We start from the raw sequence: 24,235 nt of genomic DNA, 5'->3' as shown, positions 1-24,235 counted from the left end.
AGCCCCCATATAACGGTACCCCCGATTTATGACGTGTTAGTTACATTTTCAGACCGATTTAGCAAAAACTGACATTTAGGGTTCTTAAATGTCAATAAACTTATATAACTAGTGGACATAGGTCCATGTTTTGGAGTAGCCCCCATATAACGTTACCGCCCGATTTCAGGTATTTTGACGTTTAAATTCACATTTCAAGACCGAATTAGCTATAATTTGATATTTAGGGATTCTAGTGACCAAAAAACTTATATTCGAAATAATTATGAACGTAGGTCCATGTTTTGGTATAACCCCAAAACAAACCTCCCGATTTTCCGTACCTTAACTTTATTTTTTGGATGAACTTTCTGTAATTTGAAATTTAAAAGCCAACAAAAACTCTGCAACAAAAATTGTTCATTTAAGTTCATATTTTCGTATAGCCCACATACCTCCGAACTAGCTGTTAATGACATTTGAAGTTCCCACGTTATGTACCGATTTTCGGAATTTTGAGGATTCTAGCTACAATTTTTAACCGAATTAGGAGTTATTTGACATTAAAGGCTCCCATCGAAAACTGCCAACATAGGTCCATGTTTTATTATAAGCCCTATATAAGGGAACCTGCCAATTTCTAGCCCACCAAACATTGTCAACATACATAGTTAGATATAGGCACCATAAAAAGGGCCTCCCGAATGAAGCATTTTATGTACATTATCTGACATTTTAACGTACCCACTTAAAGTTGGGGACAGAATATTTTATGGTGGAGGGTATGAAAAGTTCGGCCCGGCCGAACTTAACGCTTTTTTACTTGTTTGACATAAATATAGCCACAGCTTCCAGACAAATTAACTTTTGATGCCAATATTTTTTGCCACATCCAAAAACATCTCATTTTAGCCAAAAACATTTAGTTTGTATAATATACAATCACAAGTCGCGTGTTCTAAAAGGGTAAACCTTGGCTTCAATTATGTTAAATTTTCAAAAATATTGGTGATATATAGTTTGTGGGGTCTACAATGATTATTTGGAGTAGTTACAAACGGAATGACAAACTTAATATATCCCCATCCTATGGTGGAGGGTATAAAAAGCATCCCAAAAATTGGGGTCCATCTTCATTTCCGTTTATTTCGTGGGGCCTTATTTCTGTAAATACCAATACTTACCAATTGCGCTTAATCTTTCCATAAAAAAACATATTTTTAATATTTAAATTTAAAGCCAAATATTTTCTCTTTCATGTTTATTATTATTTTCTTATAATTAATATTCATAAAAGAAACACTATTGAAATACATTGATTTTTTAAGAATGATGTCTAATCTTTAAATTGTTCTTATATCCTAACTTATTAAACATAAAAATATGTGATTTTTTTTTTAATTTAAAGTGAACAGAATATATCCATTAAATGGTATTGTAGAAAATTAATTGAAATTTAATTTTTTGCAGAATTCTGATAACCTAAGACATGGGGCAGAAATGTATAATTTCTGTAGGAATTGTAGCTCAGTTACGTTCACTCCCGCCGCAGAGGAGAATAAACCTAATTGTGCTGATCTACCTTGCCGAATCATGCGAATCCTACTACATTCTCCAATCACTTTGTAGAAAAAAAATTAAAATGAATTTCATTCATTTTTAAAGTTTCTTTTGCTGATTGAATATAAACTACAACTAAAATATACATATATACATGTTTCGTTAATAAATACACAAACAAATCTACATAAGTAAAATAAGTCATTTTGTTGAAATCCATATGGTTAGACACTTTTATCGTTTAACTTGGTTTTATTATCATAATTGTGATTTATTGTTTTGTTATTTTATTAATTTCAATTTTAGTGAATTATTTTTCTTTGATACATTTACATTCATATTTTTTTTTTAATTTTTACATATTTTTTTTAAACACATACATGCACACACATAAGTTATTAATATGTTATAGGGCTAAAAGGTAAAACTGAAAGGCATTTAAGACCAATATTTATGCATCTTTTTTATCTTTGTAATTTATTTACAATAATTATTTCACATATGCATATTTAATTAGTAATTATTTTTTTGTATGTGTGTCTGTATGATTATGCAAATATGCTGGTGTTGTTATTGATTTAAGATTATTATATACTAAATAATTATATCTTTTTGAAATCACAACATGTTTGCGGTTTCCTTTGTCTGTGTGTGTTTTTCCATTATTTACTTGTTTCACAAAGCTATATTGAAGTTTAACTTCCTTCTATCGCATATTTTTGTGCTATCTCACTACTCTACCTACTGATTTTTAAGAATTAAAATACTAATTAATTAAAAATAATGCTAATAAATGGGATAAATACAAAGCAATAGTCGGCCTAGCCGACAACAGAATACTCTACATCACCACAAGTATTTTCATATATCGATTTAATTACATTTTTTCTCATAAGCATTAGAAAATCGTGTAACGACGCAAACTTTATACAAGAGGTAATTTCACAAAAGGGAATTTCACAAACCATCCGACCCTTTCCTTACGAAGATTAATGGAACTTTATTCAAACTTTGGATTCATCAGCGTATGAATAAAGTCGGCACTCCAATTAATAGCACTCCATACTCAAGTATTTACCTTCGAATAGGTATGACATAAGCTCGTGTTTACAATTTAGACTGGTCAAAGGTTTTACAACCTATTTAACATAGTGACAAATAAAAACCTTCCCGTTAAACACCTTCCGTCATGTAGTGATGTAGAATATATCAATTGTGTACATGATTGTGCGTCAATCTTATTTTAAATAAATTACCATAAATTATTTGAAACCATATTCATTATTATATAACACAATTTACAATAAAAATCATTGGCTGTAATTTAAAAATGTGCGTTTAAAATATTCAATATAACTTTTCACTCCTTTCCCAAAAGTACCCATTCTAACACCCAGTTGTTACCACCTTCTCATCCTCACACCGTCTCACTAAAGCTCTTGTTCGATTTTTGTTTGACAGCCATTTAAACTTTGGCGAGTTTCAAAGCCTTGGACTATCTAGGACAGTGTTTGCCGTCACAACGGTACAACTGTTACCCATTGCAATGGAATTACCAGCCATTGAAAGATTCGTTGCTGCTGATGCTTTGGAATTTTTATGCCAAAATGTTCCTCCATTCAAATGTATGCCACGAAAAGTGTCGACAAATGCTCGTCGAAAACTGGCATTCATGAAACAATACGTAATTGGATTACAACAACTCGATGAATAGGCAAGCAATTGTAGGAAACTTATTGTTGTATAGTCGACATATTCGTATGTAGCCGGTCCTATGAACATGGCCAGAGTATTGATGACATAGAGTGGTGTCCAACAGATGAAAAATTCCAGCACCAGAACGAACAGCATTTTCACAACACGTTTTTTGCTTTCCAAAGTTTTCTCAATGTTGGATCTGAAATTATGGCAAGAGAGAATATTTTTTAATTGTTGGTGACTACAATAAATTAAATTAATAAGCGTAAAAAATCATGGGGTTTCTAAAAATAGTTTTAAATAATGGTGGATTTTTTAAATAATCGTGAATTTTTTAAAAATATTTTTTAAATAATCGTGGATTTTTTTAAAAATATTTTTTTAATTATTGTGGATTTTTTATAAAATATTTTTTTAAATAATCGTGGATTTTTTAAAATTATTTTTTAAATAATCGTGGATTTTTTAAAAATAATTTTAAATAATCGTGGATTTTCAAAAATACTTTTTAAATAATCGTGGATTTTTTAAAAATATTTTTTAAATAATCGTGGATTTTTTAAAAATATTTTTTAAATAATCGTGGATTTTTTAAAAATATTTTTCAAATATTCGTGGATTTTAAAAAATATTTTTCAAATAATCGTGGATTTAAAAAAAAAAATTTAAATAATCGTGGATTTTTTTATTAATATTTTTTTAATAATCGTGGATTTTTTAAAAATATTTTTTAAATAATCGTGGATTTTTTAAAAATATTTTTTAAATAATCGTGGATTTTTTAAAAATATTTTTTAAATAATCGTGGATTTTTTAAAAATATTTTTTAAATAATCGTGGATTTTTTAAAAATATTTTTTGAATAATCGTGGATTTTTTAAAAATATTTTTAAATAATCGTGGATTTTTTAAAAATATTTTTTAAATAATCGTGGATTTTTTAAAAATATTTTTTAAATAATCGTGGATTTTTTAAAAATATTTTTTAAATAATCGTGGATTTTTTAAAAATATATTTGGATAATTGGATAATGAAATTGATTACTACGAGCGGAGGCAGAGAATACTATAGTTTCGGAAGCAGCCAAACTTCCTCATCAGTTCTCTTAACCGCTGACTCGGTGTCGATAAACAGGTCAATAAGAGTGACCAGAAAATTAAACAGAACGAGAAATTTTCTGTATCCTCCTAAATCTGTTGACCGCAGAATTCTCTGCCTCCGCTCGTAGTAATCAATTTCATTATCCACTGTTAAACATTTTGTTTCTTCAAATTTTGAAGCAACAAAATATGGACTATAGCTGAAATAAATACACAACAAGTATTATTTTGCAGTCCAACAATACAAAGCCAACAACAATAACAGGCAATCAGCACGGCCTTACTTGTTGACTACGCATAGAGCAAAAACAACATTTTGTTGTGATCTCTGCTTACTGCAAACAACACTACTTATGCTTGTCTTCTTTGCGATGCAAAGACAGCATAAAAAACAGTAGTGGGTATATGATTTTGATTATTCTGACTCAATTGTGCGGTCAACAGATTTAGGAGGATACAGAAAATTTCTCGTTCTGTTTAATTTTCTGGTCACTCTTATCACTGATGGGCAGAAATGCTCTGCCTCACACACAAAAGTGTAAAAAATACATGAGTCTCTCGCAATTTGCCCACCATTGCTCTTATTGACCTGTTTATCGACACCGAGTCAGCGGTTAAGATAACTGATGAGGAAGTTTGGCTGCTTCCGAAACTATAGTATTCTCTGCCTCCGCTCGTAGTAATCAATTTCATTATCCACTGTTAAACATTTTGTTTCTTCAAAATTTGAAGCAACAAAATATGGACTATAGCTGAAATAAATACACAAGATAGTAATTTTTTTTAAAAATATTTTTTAAATAATCGGCAACTTTTAAAAAATATTTTCTTTATTAAGCGTGAATTTTTTAAAAACATTTTCTAAATAACCGTGAATTTTTTAAAAATATTTTTTTAAATAATCGTGAGTTTTTTATTTTTTTTAATAATCTTGACTTTTTTTAAAAAATATTGGTGAATTTTTTAAAAATATTTTTTAAAAAATCTTTGATTTTTTTAAAAATATTTTTTAAATAATCTATGATTTTTTAAAAATATTTGTTTAATAATTGTGGATTTTTTAAAAATATTTCTTAAATAATCGTTGATTTTTTAAAAATATTTTTTTAATTATCGTGGATTTTTTAAAAAATATTTTAAAAATAATAAAATTAAAAATTTAATATTTTAAAATAATAGTGGATTTTTTTAAAATATTTTTTTAAGTAATCGTGCCCAGCAAAAATCCTCATTACAAACCGCCTTTCCCACCCATTATTTTAAAAAGGGCATGTCGCGCGAAATATCTGGTTATTTTGTAACCACTGAACAAAGTAGGTTGTGACCACTGAAATAAGTAGATACTGAGTAGAATTTGACTACTTATTTCAGTGGTTACAAAATAACCAGATATTTCGCGCGACATGCCCTTGTTAAAATAATGGGTGGGAAAGAAGGTTTGTAATGAGGATTTTTGCTGGGTGGATATTCTTTTAAATAATCGTGGATATTTTTTATTTTTGCCTTATTAAGGCGAAGGCCATTTATAGTCATATTTAATTAATTCTCTTTCGAGTTGAGCTGTAAGGCCTTTAGAGATACATTGAAAAATTAGGAGTCTACCGAAGTCCCACGCATCCAACCATTACACTACGTTTCACGGGTGGTAAAGCCGATCTTCAGGTGTACTAGGATGTTGTTGTTGTGGCAGATGAAGGCAAAGCTTGGAAACTAGTATATATATCGCACTTCATTAGATAAATGTATATGCGAAATTATGTCAGTTAATTGAAACTCCAAACTTTTCCTATAGTCTTGCTTGGTAATCCCATTTTTCAATGTTCACAAATACTACGTTAAGTTTTATTCCTACATCATTAGTAATTGCTCTTCTATATCAGAAGATTTTATTTTTGGATTTGATTATAAATTATTGTCTACTAAAGTTTTGACAAGTTGATGGTGGCTTAGAACGCTAAGACGCCGGCAACCTTGACACTCAGTTGTCGGAGACCCAGGTTCGAATCCCAGCCTGGCTCATGCTGAAATTATTTTTTATTTTTGCCTTATTAAGGCGAAGACCATTTATAGTGATATTTAATTAACTCTCTTTCGAGTTGAGCTGTATTTTAAACATATTTTTTTAAATAAATGTATCCTGGATTTTAAATAATCCTGGATTTTTTTAAAAATGTTTTTGTTTGTTTTGGTCGAAGTTTCAATCTCATTTGATTATTTTGAAGTCTGGGGTATTACCCCAGTGGCTTAAACTTCATCATTAATTTCTGTTGCAGACAGTAATGGTTTTCAAAACGAACTGACCGTGTTGCAAAATTTTACTAATCGCTAAATAACTGTGGATTTTTTTAATTTTTTTTAATGATCGTGGATTTTTAAAAATGTTTTCTTTTTTAAATAATCGTGGATTTTTTAACAAATATTTATTATAAATCTTTATTTAAATAATCGTGGGTTTTTACAAATATTTATTTAAATAATCGTGATTTTTTTAAAAATCTTTATTTAAATAACCCTGCATTTTTTAACAAATATTTATTTAAATAATTGTGGATTTTTTAACAAATATTTATTTAAATAATCGTGTATTTTTAACAAATATGTATTTAAATAATCGTGGAATTAATAGCAATTATTTATTTTAAAAATCGTGGATTTTTTAACAAATATTTATTTAAATAATCGCGGATTTTTTAGCAAATATTTATTTAAATAACCGTGGCTTTTTTAACAAATATTTATTTAAATAGTGGTGGATTTTTTAGCAAATAGTTATTCAAATAACCGTGTATTTTTTAACAAATATTTATTTAAATAATCGTAGATTTTTTAAAAATATTTTTCTAATAATTGTGGATAATTAAGATATTTTTTAAATTGTTGTGGATTTTTTTAAAATATGTTTAAATAGTCATGGCTTTTTATACCCTACACCACTATGTGGAAAGGGTATTATAAGTTTGTTTTGGGAAAAATTCATGTAACAACGCGAAATATTCGTCGGAGACCCCCAATGTGGTACACCAATCTTCATATCTCGACGAGATAAAGCGATTTTGAGATGTGTGTCCGTCCGTCCGTCTGTCCATTATAAATTATAATCAAACTCCAGGCCGCAATTATGGACCGATCGTCACGAAATTTGGTATGGAGGTCGGTTTCACATCAGAATAGATCGCTATTTTAATTGGTGATGATCGTGAAATATTTAGCGGGTGAAATGGACCAAAAACATAATTATTATCCAATTTTGTAGCGGCTCTGTAGGTCGCAATAATAGTCCGATCAACGCGAAATTTAAAATAAGGTAAGAGTATATGACAAAGAAGATGCCTGCAATTTGAGATGGCGATCAGATAATATTTAGAGGGTTGTTGTTGTGGTCCATTTACAACTTTTGTGTGAAAATTGTGAAAAATTTTAATATACAGCTTGTATCTTTGTTCCTGAGGGACACATTCCTCCCTCGTGAGTTATATTTGGAAGCCGATCCCTTGACATTTCCATTGATGTCAAGTATGTTCATGTACGTGATCAGATAACAGAGTTACAGCCTAATATATCCAACTTTTTGTTTGTAGTGTAATCATAAACACACTAGAGGTCGCAATTATAGCTCAATAGTCACGAAATTTTGCACGAGGTAAGAGTTTCGGTAAAAGGAAATGCCTGTAATTTTGCATAATGATCTGATAATATTTAGCGGGTGACATAGACCATTACTTTCGTATGAAAAATATACACATTTTATTTTTGGTCCATATTTTAATTCCTGGAAGGCATATACCGGCAAAGTAGCCTACATATGGAAAAATAACTACTGACCTTTCCCCTGATTCAAATTGCAATAATGTGTCTGCTAGATAACGGGCAAACTGCCTAATATATAATGGGTTTTGTGTAGAGAACCACAATTTCCTCCCATGCTACAAATTATCTCTATCATGACAGAGAAATTTTAAGTCCAGTTGTCCAACTGGATGTTTTACGACCAAAGATGTGTTTTATCGAAACAATCGTTTTAGAACCTAAGTATGTTTGGACGAAATTCGTTTCAGACAATTTGGTGTAGATTTAGCCCTATCCGTTCATTTGCCACTCTTACTGTCTAGCTGGCTGGTGCACTCGATAACTCTCGAACGGATCTACCGATTCGAACCAAGTTTTGTACTTCGTAATATGTTGTCCAAACTTAGTTTAAGTTCAAATATAGGCTATATAGGTCCACAAATCCCCCACAAAAGTTCAAACATTTTTTTCGAAAAATTTTGTGAACGATGACTGGCGAAGTGAGCAATCGATTGATCGATCGTGTAAGACTATATCGGTCCACACCTTCGGGTACATCCCTTGCGGTCCCCTTTACATTGGTACAATTGCAATAGCAAATCCATACTTCCTGAGATTATGGCCAAAAAGCTCCAATAAACCCTGAAAAAGAAACAAGAAACCTAAAAAGATGGAAATCCGCAAGATAACTCTCAAGGGGATTTTCTGATTTTTTCAAACTTTGCACGCCGTATTATTTCATCCAGTCATGTTTCAGGTTGGGATATGGACTATACCAGTCTCGTCCTTCGAGTACCTCCCACACAAAAATTTGGAAAATTGCAGTTTGAGCATCTACTTGAATTTTTTGAAGGAGGTTGTTTTCACTGTCCCTATTGCAACGCTACAATTTTTCCGGGGTAAGTCCATACTTCCTGAGATATTGGTAAAAGGGAGGGACAAAGGAGGCTTCTCTCATATCAATGGATTCATATTAAGTTATTGATATGTGACCTAGTTTTTATCGCCGATTCCGAACGGTGTGTTCTAAGTTGCCACTTGTAGAGACGTTTTTCATGGCTGAAATACTCAGGTAATATCGCCAACATTACAAAGGGGTATTTTGCCACCGTTTTACATTTGATGTGGCTAGGTCTGGGAATCGAACCCGGATTTTTAGCGTCCAAGGCGGTTGCACATAGCTATTTCCTAGAGGTTGTGGTGTAGGGTATCACATGGTCGGCCCGTCCGACTATAGCCTTTGCTTACTTGTTTTAAAATATTTTTGTAATAAACGTGGATTTTTTTTCAAATATTTGTTTAATAATCTTGAATTTTTTAATAGTTTTTAAATAATAGTGGACTTTATAAAGATATTTGTACAAATTATCAAAGTAAAATGTTTAACTTTAATACCTTTACCACATTAACCACCTTCTCACTTACTTAAATAACCATTATTACGAAACTTACCTTCTCAATGCCGATTCAGTTATGCGTAAACTTGGTGAGCTATTCAGCTTACGTTTCTCGGTACCTCCACCACCGCAACTATCACTCGCTGACATGCATGCTGGTTGCTGTTGGTGATATTGTCGCTGTGTAGCAGAAGATGTCGCCACCGACTGATGTGTCGGTTTAAGTTGTCTCTGGAACTTTGTGGACAATGCATTCAGTGAGTGACATGAGGACGATGTTGTTTCCTCACTGTCAGCACTTGTTCTACTGTTACGATTGAATGACTTGAAGGAAGCAGAACGCATGCAATAGAGCTGTTGGCGGCGACCATCTGTGGTCTTGGCCACAATTGCGCGTTTACTGTTTAATGGATTAATAGAGCTTGTGGTTTGTTCCGCTATTGTTGGAGTCGCACTCAGTTGTGTTATGTCATCTGAAAATGAGGGGAAGAGGAAAGAAATAGAAAGCAATTAAGACATTCATTATGTACATTTACCTGTCGAGGTATTTATTTAAACGTTACGTGTCGAGATATTTATTTAAACGGTGTCTCGAAGAATTTATACAGAATACAATTGGAGTATAGTTTTTAATTACGCTACGAATATTTTTGTTAGCTTAGAGAAATAAGAATTGTGACAATTTATATGTGGATTTTTCAATAAAATTTTAATGGTCGATCTTAAAATTTAAAAATTGAATACTAACTTAGGCCTTTCTCCTGCCTTACCCCTTGGCGAACGATGCCAAATTTCTTTACTAATAAATAAGTTGTTTAAAAACATTAAATCAACAACAATGGGATTTAGCCAGATTATTAAAACAAAACAACAACATTGAAAAACTTAGATTTTACTTGTGTTGTTGTCTTAGCAAAGTGGTGTTGGTAAAACTAGTCGATAGTCTGCCTATCGTTTTGATTGCTGTCGTAAAACAAATGTTACGTCGGCCACCAAAACAAGTTATTTGGGTTATCGGTCGCAATTTATTTAAAACATAATTATCAGCCTACGTGTCGTGAACATTCATTGTGCCGTAGTTGTGACGAAACCTACGACTCCAACCTACGTATCTTCCACGTTTATCGGGTCGCTACTGTACTACGTTGCCGCCAGCCGACCTACTCTAACCATTCTCCGAGTATCCGATCTCTGCCAACTGCACTGTTATCCGTTAGTCCGGCTGCAGCTGTAAAAAAGCCCCTGCCAATATGATGCCATGCGAGGACTTCAAGTGTAGCAGTTTTAATTTCTACACCTGATACATAATTTGTATACCCTCCACATGGAGGGTATATTTAGTTTATGTTTCTGTTTGTAACACATCGAACTAATCATAGATTCACGATTTAGCCGTCTGTTGTAATAACTCTAGCGTCCGCAATAATTGAAATAGAACGTAAAAATTTTGCACCCAAGTGTCCTTTTTTTCATAGGTAGGTCAAGTTGGAAGATGGACGATATAAGTTCACGTTGTAGTATAGCCCCCATATAACAGCACCAACCGATTTAAGATATTTTGCGGATTTTAGCTACATTTGACTTTTGAGGTTTCCAATGGCCAAGAAATTTCTCCACTAAAAATTTTCAATATAGGTCCGCGTTTTGGTATAGGCCCCATATAACGGTAGCATCCGATATAAATTATCTTGAGACTTTCAGCTCCATTTTTGACCGAATTAGCTGAAATTTTACATTTGAGGTCTTAATTACAAAAAAATCCTCCACTAAAAATTGCCAAGATAGGTCCACGTTTTGGTATGTCTCCAAAAAAAGGTTCCTTCTGATTTAAAGTATTTTGCGATTTCTATCTACATTTTCAGATCGAATAAGCTGAAATTTGATGTTTTATGGTCCCAATTACCAACAAACTTCTCCACTAAATATTACCAAGATAGGCCAACGCTTTGGTATAGCCCCCTGATTTAAGGTATTTTGATAATTTTTTTAGCTTCATTTTCACTCCAAATTGGCTACAATCTGGTTCTAAAAAAAAAAACCTCTGCACCAAAAATAGTGGAGATAGGCCAACGTTTTGGTATAGGTCCCATATAACGGTACCTTTCGATTTAAATTATTTTGAGACTTTTAGCTACATTTTTTGACTGAATAAGCTGAAATTTTACATTTCAGGTTCTTAATGACAAAAAAAAATTCTTCACTAAAATGCAAAGATAATTCCACGTTTAGGTATAGCCCCCACATATTGATACCTCTCGATTTATGGTATTTTGAGGCGTTTAGCTACCTTTAAGCTGAAATTTTACATTTGATGTTCCCAATTACCAACAAACTTCTCTACTAAATATTATCAAGATAAGTCCACGTTTTAGTGTAGCCGCTCTATAACGGTATTTTGAGGCTTTTGGCTACATTTTCTGGCCGAACTATCTTACATTTTACATTTGAGTTCCTCAGTGGTGAGACTTGTGGCTTTCTTACTTACTTAGCTGGCCCATTACAGAACATTTGTTCCATAGATCTGTTTCGTGCTTCAATTTTTGGAATATCGCGCCTTGTCATATCGACACCTCCAAATAATAGTATGCTAAGTCTAAAAAGTGAGTTTTGCAGGAGAAGCTCTCAAAGTTTGGAAATTTTTTTGAACATCAGTACTATGCTAAGTCAATATTTGTTTATAACTTCTGTTCGGCTTGACCGATCATTACCAAAATTAGACAGAATTTAAGTTAAAGGACGTTCGACACCTCCAAATAATAGTTTGCTAATTCTGAAAAGCGAGTTTTGCAGGACAAGCTCAAAAAGTTTGGAAATTTCTTTGACCTTCAGTACTATGCTAAGTAAATATTTGTTTATAACTTCTGTTCGGATTGTCCGATCATTACCAAAATTTGACAGAATTTAAGTTAAAGGACGTTAAATATAAAAATGTAAAGAACTTGAAAACATGCTAAGTCGACTTAGCATACTATTATTTGGAGGCGTCGATATATTCATCCACTTGTTTGCGCCATCTATTTTTTGGCCTGCCAATTCTGCGTGCACCGCCATGCGGCTTGAATTTATACCCCTTTGTAGCGGGTTCATCATCGCTCATTCTTATTGTATGGCCTAGCCAATGCAATCGCTGCATCTCGATACGTTTAACTATATTGATGTCGTTGTATAGCAGATACAGCTCGTGGTTCATACGACGTCGATATTCACCGTCAACGCAGATCGGTCCGTAGATCTTTCGAAGAATTTTTCTCTCAAACACGCGGAACCATACATCAGCACGGGTAGTATCAGTGTTTTGTAAAGCGTTATTGTTGTTTGACGAGTTGTGGCTTTGTTTTTGAAGTGCTTACTTAAGCCAAAGTAGCATCTGTTGGCCAATACAATTCTTCTTTTTATTTCACAACTGATGTCGTTTGTTGTGTTTACGGAGGTGCCGTGGTAGACGAAGTCTTTTACTACCTCAAAATTATAGGAACCAACTTCAACAGTTGGTCCGATCTCGACACCGCCAACTTGGTCTTCTCGCCGTTTACCGCCAGACCCACTTTAGCAGATTCTCCTTCGACCTTCATAAAGGTATCGGTTACTTCTTTTACTGATCGTCCCATGATGTCTATATCATCAGCATAAGCAAGTAACATGTGGCTATTGGTGTAGATTGTTCCACTTCTTTTGTCGTTTGCCTCTCGTATAACCTTTTCTAGCAGGATGTTGAAAAGATCACACGAAAGGCTGACTCATTGCCTGAAACCTCTTTTGGTACATAAACTCTTCGGAGAGGTTCTTTCCTATTTTAACTGAAGATTTTGGTCAGTTAGAGTCATTTTACAAAGCCGAATGAGCTTTGCGGGGATACCAAATTCAGACATGGCTTGGAATACCTATGATCGTAGCGGGCTGTCGAAGGCTGCTTTATAATCTACAAAATGGTGGTAGGTGTCGATCTGCATTTCGTGGCACTATCTTTTAGGCGATAGGGAGAAGACTTATGCCCCTATAGTTGGAGCATAAAGTCTTATCTCCTTTCTTATGGACGGGACACAGGATGTTCAGGTTACAATCGTCGTCTACGCGTTCTTCCTGCCAGATTGAGCTAACTAGCTCCGGTTTATTGCTGTCTTTACCTCATCTTGGCCGGGTGGTATACATTCAATACCATTTTCTGGGATTGGATCTGTGGTATCTTCGTCGACTTCGCTACTATTGGATACCAAAAGTTTGGAAAAATGCTCTTTTCATATCCTTAGCGCACTATCTGTATCAGTTACCAGATTATCTTGCTGGTCTCTACAGGAGGATGTGCATGTTCCAAAGCCATCAGTTTGATGTGTCATTCTTTGGTAGAATTTTCGGACTTCATTTTGTCTCCTGTACATCTCGATTTGTTCACACTCCCGCTTTTCCACCTCTTGCTTTTTCCTGCGGAAAGGACGTTTCTCCTCTCTCCTTTTCTCCCTGTTTCTCTCGTGCGATACGCGTTGCTACTGATTGTAAAGTGGCCCTATTTGCGCATTTTTCTCTTCGGTAGCAGCACGGCACTCTTGGTTATACCATGGATTCATTGGTGGAGGTCTCTGGTATTCAAGTACTGATTTTGCGGCTGTTTGCATGGAGTGGGCAATGTTTTGCCATTGTCCTGATATGTTATCGGGACGAGGAGTGTTTTGATTAGGCAATTGGACCAGTTGAGTGGAATATGCTGTGGTTATCTGTTGATTGCAGTTTACCGATGTCCAACTTCCGTGTTGTGTCTGTTCGCACTTTGTTTGCTACGTTTAATCTGGTACGTACCTTTGCTGCAACAAGGTAGTGGTCCCAGTCTATGTTGGCACCTCGGAACGATCCAACACGATTGATGCATGTCTTCCATCTATCACAACGTGATCAGTTTGATTTCTTGTTCTTTGATCTGGCGACAGCCAGGTACCCTTATGAATATCGAGATGCGTAAATCTGGTACTGCTAAATACCATGTTTCTTGCAGCTGCAAAGTCTATCAGCCTCGTACCATTGTCAGATGTTTCACTGTGGAGACTGAATTTCCCGAAAGTTGGGCCAAAGATATTCTCCTTTCCAATTTGGCATTAAAATCGCCTAGTATAATTTTATGTCATGGGCAGGGCAACGGTCATACGTTTCTTCTAAGCGCTCGAAAAATATATCTTTGGTCTGTTCATCCTTGTCTTCAGTGGGAGCATGAGCGCAAGTAAAGCTGATGTTGAAGAATTTTGCTTTTAATAGAATTGCAGCGAGTCTTTCATTCACTGGGGTGAAGCTGAATACCAGATGTTTTAACCTCCGACAAACTACAAATCCGCAACCAAATTCATGCTTTGTGTCATGGCAGTGCGTCACCTTTAGGTGTTGTTGTGACGCCTTTCCCGTTCCATCGTACTTCCTGTATGGCAGTAATGTCGGCCTTGTACTTTTCAAGTACATCTGCCAATTCGTAAACTGCACCTTCCCTATAAAGAGTGCGAACATTCCAGGTGCAGATTCGCAGATCATGATCCTTAGAACGTTTTGCGGAGTTAGTCAACTTTAGAGGGGTTTGCTTTCCTTTTCTTTCGTTTTTTCATAGTAGGCTGTTTTTTCTATGGGAGGGCTACAAACCCGACGCCCACACCCAAGTTTTTAACGTTGTATGGGTGAACGCGCGGCACATGTTAGCTCACTACCTTTAACGGGTGTTAAAGGCAGTTCTCCAGGTGACAACACGGGGAGGTCAGTGTCCACTTGAGATGAAAGAAGGACCAAGATAAATCCTGGGCTTTGCCATGTTAAGGCCGGTCAGGACCGTTCCTTGGTATCTTCCATCCCCTATGTCACCCACTTGATGTTTTCAGTGGTCCATAAACATCTCCACCAAAAATCGTTAACATAGGTCCATGTTTTGATATAGCCCCAAAACCCCATGATTTTCGGTATTTTGAGGATTTTAGCTATAATTCTAAGCCGAACTAGCTGTAATTTGACACTTGAGGTTTTCAGCGGTCACAAAACTTCTCCACTAAAATTGTCAACGTTGGTCCATGTTTTGGTGTAGCCCCCATATAATGGTACCCCCTCCCCCAACTTTCGTTATTGTGAGAATTTTAGCTATAATTTTGACCAACCTAGCTTAAATTTTAGATTTGAGGTTCTCAGTAGTGCCGAATCTTATCCACCACAAATCGCCCACATCGGTCCTTTTTTTGATAATTTTTGGACAATTTTTAACCGACGTAGCTGTAATTAGACATTTGAAGTTCTCAGAGGTCCCTAAACGCCTCCACCAAAAATCGTCCACATAGGTCCCCAAATAAAGGTACCAGCAGATTGAATAAATTTTTTACCAAATTTAGGCATTTGGGGTATCCGTGGTCGAAAAATTTTTGCAACTAACCGTAAACTATTTATTCCATTTTAGTTCAGAATATTTGATGGTGGAGGTTATAAAAAAAGTTCGGCCCGATCTTACTTGTTTTTCTCTGAACTGCAAAAAATTAACTAAATGTTATTGTGTTTTAAAGTTTAAGGGGTGTTTACACTAGCCATCAATGCCATATGACCAGAAATTTTCGATCGTTATACAGTCGCTAATGTGTGCAATATTGGGGATTTTTCCTTACGCCATTCACTTTGTGCGTCCACACCAGCAAAAATGCAGTGTAATTACGTCTCTACTAGAGTTGTATAGTTCATGAACGAACTAGTTCAATTGAACGATTCATTGAATAGAGCGTATGAACTAGATCAGTCGATATAGTTCATTATAGTTCAATAGTTCACTGAACTATAATCAGTCGGCGACCGTACGATCAACGAACGAACGATTCACAATCTAGTTCAACATGTCGTTCACATATGCATAAAGTTACGCCGTCGTCAGTGTTAAGTGATGCCTTCGTAATGTGATGAGTTTGTTTACGTTTTTGGATCAAGGTACAATGAATAGCTGTTCGAAAGTGAAGATTTCTTCAAAAACACAACAAATTCCACATATTCCCATATTGAATGTGCCTTGTTCTGGAAAGAAAAAAAATAAAAAGAAACACACACGCACAAAGCTTTTTCGCATTGACAGTTTCTACACACACCACATAAGACTTTTGCTATTATTTGTTTCTATTTGGTGTATGTATGCGTTTGATTGAACGATTATGATCCGAATGAATGAACTGGATAGTGAACTATGAACTAGATTACTGAACTAGTTCAGTTAAAAGAGCTGAACTATTGAACTAGATCTTTCAAATGAACTAGATTGTACAACTCTAGTCTCTACATTGTCTGTGTGGACAGATATGGAATGTAAACACTCCTTTAAGGCCTAGCAAAAAAAAAACATCCAGCGTATTTTTCTGTGGCGTATACATATGGATACAAACTTTGGGTAAAGTATACGCACCAATTTACATCTACTTTACTTTAATGAATTGAATCATACATTTATCATCCAACCATGATATTTAAATATTGTTTTAATTCAAATTCCAAGAAAACTGAATCATCGTAATGTGGCATTTCACTGTTGGTTGACCACATTTCACCTTGAATGTCATTTTGGAATATAACAAATTATTCAGAAAAGTTTTAGCAGTATTCACATTGTCATAAAGTCATCATAGTGACAGAATAATTTTTCACACAAGACATTTCAATGGAAGCAGCCCCCGACTAACAGTCAAGGCTAACTCTTGCTGCTGAAGAATTTATTCATTGAATAAATAAGCTTTTTGTTAGCAAAATTCTTAGGAGATTTATGGCAATCAACAAAAGAACAAACTCAACTGAAGGGGGACAACAACAATCCATAATCTCCCAACCATATAATTGGTGACAACAGTGCAAAGTATATTCTAACTAATGACCCTCTTATTATGTTTCAACATTGGATTATGTGTGAAATACGACCCGAAAAATTTCCAAGATTATCTCGATTAGAAGCTAAGTTTATTAGTCTCTTTAATGCTGGTGTCATTGCCACAATGGCTATTGTTTTGGGGAAAATGACATGAAAATGCGATGGTGCCTTGTCCCATAGAAAATTAGATTTATGCAAATGCAGAGAATATTTTGCTTTGTTCCAGTAGCACAACATCATAAATAACTTTTAATTGCCAAGCCAAGTTATATCACATTGGTTTTGCTTTTGTTTTAATGCTCGTATATAAAAATTGTTTACAGTTGTTAATATATTCCGTTGTACAAAATGCTTAAATTCAACTATTCATAAAAACAAGCAAATAAATCCAAAAACATAGAACACAAAAAAAATAATAAATGCAAATTGTTTGAAGCCACTTCCTAGAAAAACAACAACTTCCAGGCTGCGCTAAAAGGCATTTGTCGTGGAAGCCATGCAGATTGAACGCACAAATATCCATCGCTGTAAAACAACATTGCATTTGAGAAATCAAAGCTCGATAACAGAGAAGCCACTCCCACAGCCGATATGTCTGATGAGCTGCGTAACTAACAGCGAAACCGGTCACATAATTTGGTGGTTGTGTGGGTTCGAATGTTCAGCTTTACTTTTTCAATTGCAAAAAATCTTCGATCAATCAGCTCAGCTCCTTGAAAAAAAAATAAAAATAAACATTGCTATTTTTTATTACGAATATGAATAGCGACACATTTTATGGAAAAATTAAGTCAAAAGGGAAGGCCTTAAGTGTATGGTTTATAACATATTTAACAAGGACAAAGGCCCTAAAAAATATGGGGTTTCTTCAACAAATTACCGTTGTATCTAACAGAACAACTTGAAACTCGATCAAGTAGCCCTTTATATGGCATTGGAATATTCAAACAGAACAAAATTTTGCCCCTGCCTTTTTAGATGACCAATTATTCTGGGTTTTACGCTTTATAGGTACTATAACTGTTAATAAAATAACGAATGATGTTTAACACAGATTTTGAAATACGTTGTTCAAAAATATCACGATTTTTTTACAGTTCCACAATGGTTCTGCAGTGCATACTTACTTCTGCAATAAAAATTTTGGGACTTTTCGGATTTGAACCGTATTTTTTATACCCTCAGCCTTTAGGTAGAAAAGGTATATACACTTTGATATGACCAAAAATGTGCCTCATTGAAATAACGGTTTAGTACCCCAAGTATGTTTGGACGAAATTCGTTTCAGACAACTTGGTGTCGATTTAGCCATGTCCGTCCGTCTGTCTGGCTGGTGCGCACGATAACTGTCGAAAGGATCAACTGATTCGAACCAAATTTTGGGTATCGTAATATTCCACTCCTTTGGGTACCTCCCCCACAAAAGTTCAAAATTTTCCTGTAAAATGGTGTGAACGATAACTCTCGAAGGGAGCAACCGATTTGATCCAAACTTTGCACAACGTGTTATTCCTTTCAGATATAGATTGGGTTCGAGTATGCACTATGTTGGTTCACTCCTTCGGATACGTCCCACACAAAATTCGGATAAAGTGAAGTTTAAGAGCTCTTCTCGGACCGTTTTTAAATTTGTTTCAGTAAGTTGTCCCTGCGGTTCCCTTTGTGACGGTACAATTTTTCAATAAGTCGTAGTGATTTTCATCCCTCTTAAATGTTGGTTTTCCCAGTGCATACTAACTTGTACGACATACTGTATGCTACACTTAGATACCATCAAAATATTTCATTTTGAACTTCGGCCCGTTGGAACCAAATTTCAGCCGAAAATCGAGTGGTACCGTTCTATTGGGGCTATACTAAAAGGTTTACATATACCGATAATTCTATGAAGACATAGGTAATAGCTCTGACGGAGACTAAATGATGTGTGTGAGAATAATATGGATAGAGCTTTCAAATGCCGAAAATCTAGAGGTACCATACTATGGGGTGTATATCATAGCGTAGCGACCATTTTCTACGAGAATGTTTTAATTCCCCAAAGAAGACCTTTTGCCAAACTTCAGTTATTTCGGTTTGATAATGTTTTTACCACCGATATGGCCTATACCCAAACAAGGACCTATATAGACAGATTTTTGTGAAAATGTTGTCTAAAATCTGTGTATATACATATTTGTTATTTTCTTTTTTTGCAAACTAAACTCCACTTCACTTGCCACTTCTGTCCCTCTTGGTTGGCAACTATTTTAATTAACACAATCCAATAAAGAATCAATATCTTTTATTTTCCATTCAATTTAAGTTTGAGCTGTCTTTTATTTATCTTGCTTTCCATTTCATTTGAAGTATTTGGTTTCTTTTTTCCTCCATTTTTTTCTTTTTTATCCAAAACCCACAATTGGCATTCGCACCACTGAAACGGATTTTATACATATGCAAATGTGCGAAAAAGAGAACTCTGAACGTTATACACAATAATCTTACTCCCATTTTTGTTTGTTTGCGCCATTCTTCTGTGTAAGGATAAATATATTTAGAAGTCTTGCTTTGTGCCACAAAAAGGAAATATAAATCCTGATATAGACAGAACACAACAAATCTTTGAAAGAGTACATGTTGGTCGACTATAAATATTAAATTAAGCCAATAACTTATGAGCATTGACATACATTTATTTTTTATTATTCGAATTCACTTGTAGTTTTTTTTCGAGAACGTTGTTTTTCGATATTTTTTCAAATTGTTGGTCATAATTCACTTCTATTAGCAATTTATCTGCTCAGTTGGATAACTGTATTGCAATTTTTTTATTTCGTTTTATTGACCATAAATTTATAAACTTTTTTCCTGTTTGATAATAATGTATTCATAGCGTTTGTTTATCTTCTTACAAAAAAAATGTTAAGGGCAATAGTGTGGTAAAATATTATGCAGTGTTAAAATCGACGAGGAAAAAATTATGCGATTTTAATGCTATAGGAACCTATCAAAATCGGAGTGGTAAAGAACTGGGATGGAGTCGGAGTTTACATAAAATACAGACATTTTCTTATAAATGTTGGTAGTAACTTTTTAACTTGGTATGTTGTGTGACTTGAAAAAAATCACTTTGCAAAACAAAATGGAATATATTTATTTATGAAGACGTAGACCGACATCGAAAAATTTCTGGGGGAAGTTTAATACCCCCAACGAAGACTAAATACCAAATTTCAGACATTTCGGTGAAAAATATAAATAAAACCTTAATATTATCGAAAATCGGGAGTACCGTTCTATGAGGGCTATATAGAAACGTGGACCGATGTAGCCCATTTTCAATACGAAACATACTAGGAACAGTGGAAACGTATATAAAAAAGCTGTATGCGACATTGTTATATCGACTTAGAATTTTATGCGGATCAATACTTTGGCATGTCATTTTCACCAACCCTTTGCAATGACATTATCATTACGACGAGAGTTTTAACAACTTTGGTTGTGAGTTCGAGTCTCCGACAACATCAAGCCTATTGTAAATAATTAATTTTATATATTTAGAAAAATGTGTATAAATAAAAACACAAAATTCATCTCTATTGGATCCATGGAATGGCTTCAAATGCTGATGAAAAGATCGGATCATTCACGACTTCCTTTGCATGGGTTCAAATGCTTTGTTGGGTATGTACCCAGCAAAATTTGAAGGAAGGGGTTCTATGCGATGACGTGATTTCATGGCATATTTTGCATTGGTTCAAAGCAAGTCGTGAAAGATCCGATCTTTTCATTAGCATTTCAACCCATGCAAAGGAAGTCGTGAAAGATCCGATCTTTTCATCAGCATTTGAATCATTTGTACATATCACTATACAAACAAACAAGTCGATTTGTACATCCCTACAAGTAGCGACATCAAAACAAAAAAGTTTACATTTCCAAAATTTTTGTTATAAAATTACAAATTAAATGTAGGTTCTCGAACTAGAAATTCTTAAAGGAGTGCCGTTGGAGTCCATGTCGATATCTGAACTGGTGATGAGAAGATAATAGAAAAGCTTTTGTAAGATGAAACAAAATCAGTGGCTGAGAGTGGACGAAGTAAACTATGTTGCGGTGCAGCGGCCGTGATTAAATTGAAATTTTCGGTGTAAACTTGTTGCTGATAAATTAGTTCTAGTTACTTCATGAATTAGTTTGAATTAATAAAGAGTTTGGTTTATCATGGAAATCATATTTCAATACAGAATTTTCAATTTTCCAAAAAAGACATGAAAATGTCATGCCAAAGGGTTGGTCAAAATTACATGTCAAAGCATTGGTCAAAATGACATGCTTAGGATCCGACAATGAATGTCATCTTAAGATACGAAAATTAATGTCATCTTATGGTGGTCACGCTCATATAAAATTCATGAGTGAAAATGCTAAAAAGATGACATGCCAGATCACTTAAACCCATGATTCAATAGCATCCTTGGCATCGAACATTTTGCTGGGTACCAATGAGTGCACTTGTAGAGAAATTCTTCATGGCTGAAATACTCAGGAAATGCCGCTTAGGTGCGATTTAGAGTTTTGGTGTATTCGGGGACCTATAATAAAATTGTATGGCAAATAATTTTGTAGAATAGTTTGATCTGATACGATCTTATTTTAAAGGAATTTTTAAAAGTTTTTAAAAAATGGCCCAAAAAGTTCCTTTGGTGACTCGCATGAGGGTTAATTTTTTCATAAAAAGATACACCAAATTGTTGTCAGTAATATTGCCAAATACACTTTATACCTAAAATGCAAGGATTCCAAGGAATCTGATGTCGAATATTTCAAAACCTGTAGAAACGGGCGGAACTTGCCACGCCTATACAGATTATTTCCCGACGTAAACTTTCAAAACGACGATACACGTGTCTTCTTTTTTCGGTCCTCTTTGATAATCTGTGCGGTTGTTTGTTGTAATTTAAAAAAAAGTTCAATTTTGTTCTACAGTGTAATTTTAGCGTCTCAAATGGGGAGGGTATTATAAGTTGGTTTTGACCAAAAAGTTTGTAACGCATCGAAATAATGGTCGTATACCCATACATATATATACAAAATCAATGCCTCGATGAGCTGAGTCGATCTGACTATGTGTGTCCGTCCGTCTGTCCATCTAAACCTTGTAATCACGCTACAGGTCGCAATTTTAATCCGATCGTCACTAAATTTTGGGTGTCTATGAAGGTCTAGGAGGGTAAGAAACCTATTGATTTTGGTGATGGTCGGATAATATACAGGGATCAGAATGGGCAAAAAACTTATTTGGAGAAAAAGTCGAAACTTTATTTCAAAGCTAATATCTCCGCTTCTGTAAGAGGTATATCAAAAGGAAAACCTGCTAATGAAAAAAGAAAATATCAACTTTGCAGCGATGTTATGTAGGTTGTCGTAGGTGATCAAACTACGAAGATATCGCAATAGCCGCTAATATAACACAACTTGTCATTTTTGCGATTTTAAAAATAATGACGAATATCACAGCTTCGGTTGGGGACCTTCCAAAAGCAAAGTCTGACTATGAAAGTAGAAAATCCCATCTTTACAATGATTTAAAGCAGGTTGACGTAGGTGGCCAAATAACGGAGATATCGCAATAATCGGTAATACATCCCATTTTTTAATTTTTTTGTAATCACGCTACTCGTCGCAATTTTGATTGGGTGTTAATATGGGTCCCACAGAAGAAAGAACCTATTGATTTTGGTAATGGTCAGATATTATTCAGGGGTCGGAATGTGAAAATACGTATTTGCAGAAAAGGCCAATGTTTTATTTCAAAGCGAATATCTCTCTTCTGTAAGAGGTACATCGAAAGCAAAACTTGGAAAGGAAAGTAGAAAATATCACCTTTACAACGATTTTAAGTAGGTTGTCATAGGTCAAACATTAACGACAGAGATATCGCGATAGTCGGTAATGCATCCCTTTTTCCATTTTTTGTGCAATCACACTACAGGTCGGAATTTTGATCGGATACTCACGAAATTCTGTGGGTTGATGGGGGTGTCACAGAGAAATAATCCTATTGATGGTTGGCGTACATCCCAATTTTCAATTTTTATACCCTACACCACTATGTGGGGAGGGTTTTATAAGTTGGTTTTGGACAAAAAGTTTGTAACGCATCGAAATAGTGGTCGTAGACCCATACTTATATATACCAAAATGAATATCTCGACGAGCTGAGTCGATCTGGCTATGTGTGTCCGTCCGTCTGTCCATCTAAACCTTGTAATCACGCTACAGGTCGCAATTTTGATCGGATCGTCATGAAATTTTGGATGTTGAGGAAGAAGCCTATTTAGTTTGGTGATGGTCGGATAATATTTAGGGGTCGGAAAGGGCAAACAACTTAGGTGGTTATACGACAATGGGGTATACCAAAACCAAAACATGGCAATGAAAGTAGAAAATATCACCTTTCTAATGATGTAAAGTAGGTGCTCGTAGGTGATCAAACAATGAAGATATCACAATAGTAGCAAATAAAACCCTAATTTTCATTTTTGCGATTTTCATTATATTGTCGAATATCACAGCTTTGGTTGAAATTTTTCCAAAAGCAAAGCCTGACTATGAAAGTAGAAGATCCCATCTTTACAATGATGCAAACTAGGTCTGCGTAGGTAACCAAATAACGGAGATATCGCAATAGTAGGTAATACATGCCATTTTTCTATTTTTTTGGAAATCACGCTACAGGTCGCAATTTTGATCGAATCGAATGGGTGGTCTCACAGATTAAGAAACCTATTGATTTTGGTGATGGTCGGATAATATTTAGGGGTCGGAATGGGCAAACACTTATTTGGAGAAAAGTCAACATTTCATTTCAAAGCCAATA

The 24,235-nt window shown here is 34.5% G+C and overlaps 1 protein-coding gene across 15 annotated transcripts in view; it reads right to left on the bottom strand.

The window, feature by feature from the left end:
• Positions 1-1,205: 1,205 nt before the first annotated feature.
• LOC141399113 (uncharacterized) overlaps positions 1,206-24,235 on the bottom strand; it is a 275,035-nt gene continuing 252,005 nt past the window's right edge. For all 15 annotated transcript variants that reach the window (XM_073977244.1, XM_073977239.1, XM_073977232.1 and 12 more), the window contains exons 5-6: positions 9,577-9,994; positions 1,206-3,436 (exon numbers count right to left, since the gene is read on the bottom strand). In XM_073977244.1, the coding sequence (XP_073833345.1) occupies positions 3,022-3,436; positions 9,577-9,994 (833 nt within the window). In that variant the 3' untranslated portion in view covers positions 1,206-3,021. The remainder of the gene's footprint in view (positions 3,437-9,576; positions 9,995-24,235) is intronic.

The sequence above is a fragment of the Musca autumnalis genome, unplaced genomic scaffold, assembly GCF_047663935.1.
Source record: "Musca autumnalis isolate F117 unplaced genomic scaffold, ASM4766393v1 scaffold_3, whole genome shotgun sequence".
Classification (NCBI taxonomy): Eukaryota; Metazoa; Arthropoda; class Insecta; order Diptera; family Muscidae; genus Musca; species Musca autumnalis.
This window is presented reverse-complemented; position numbering and strand designations above follow the sequence as displayed.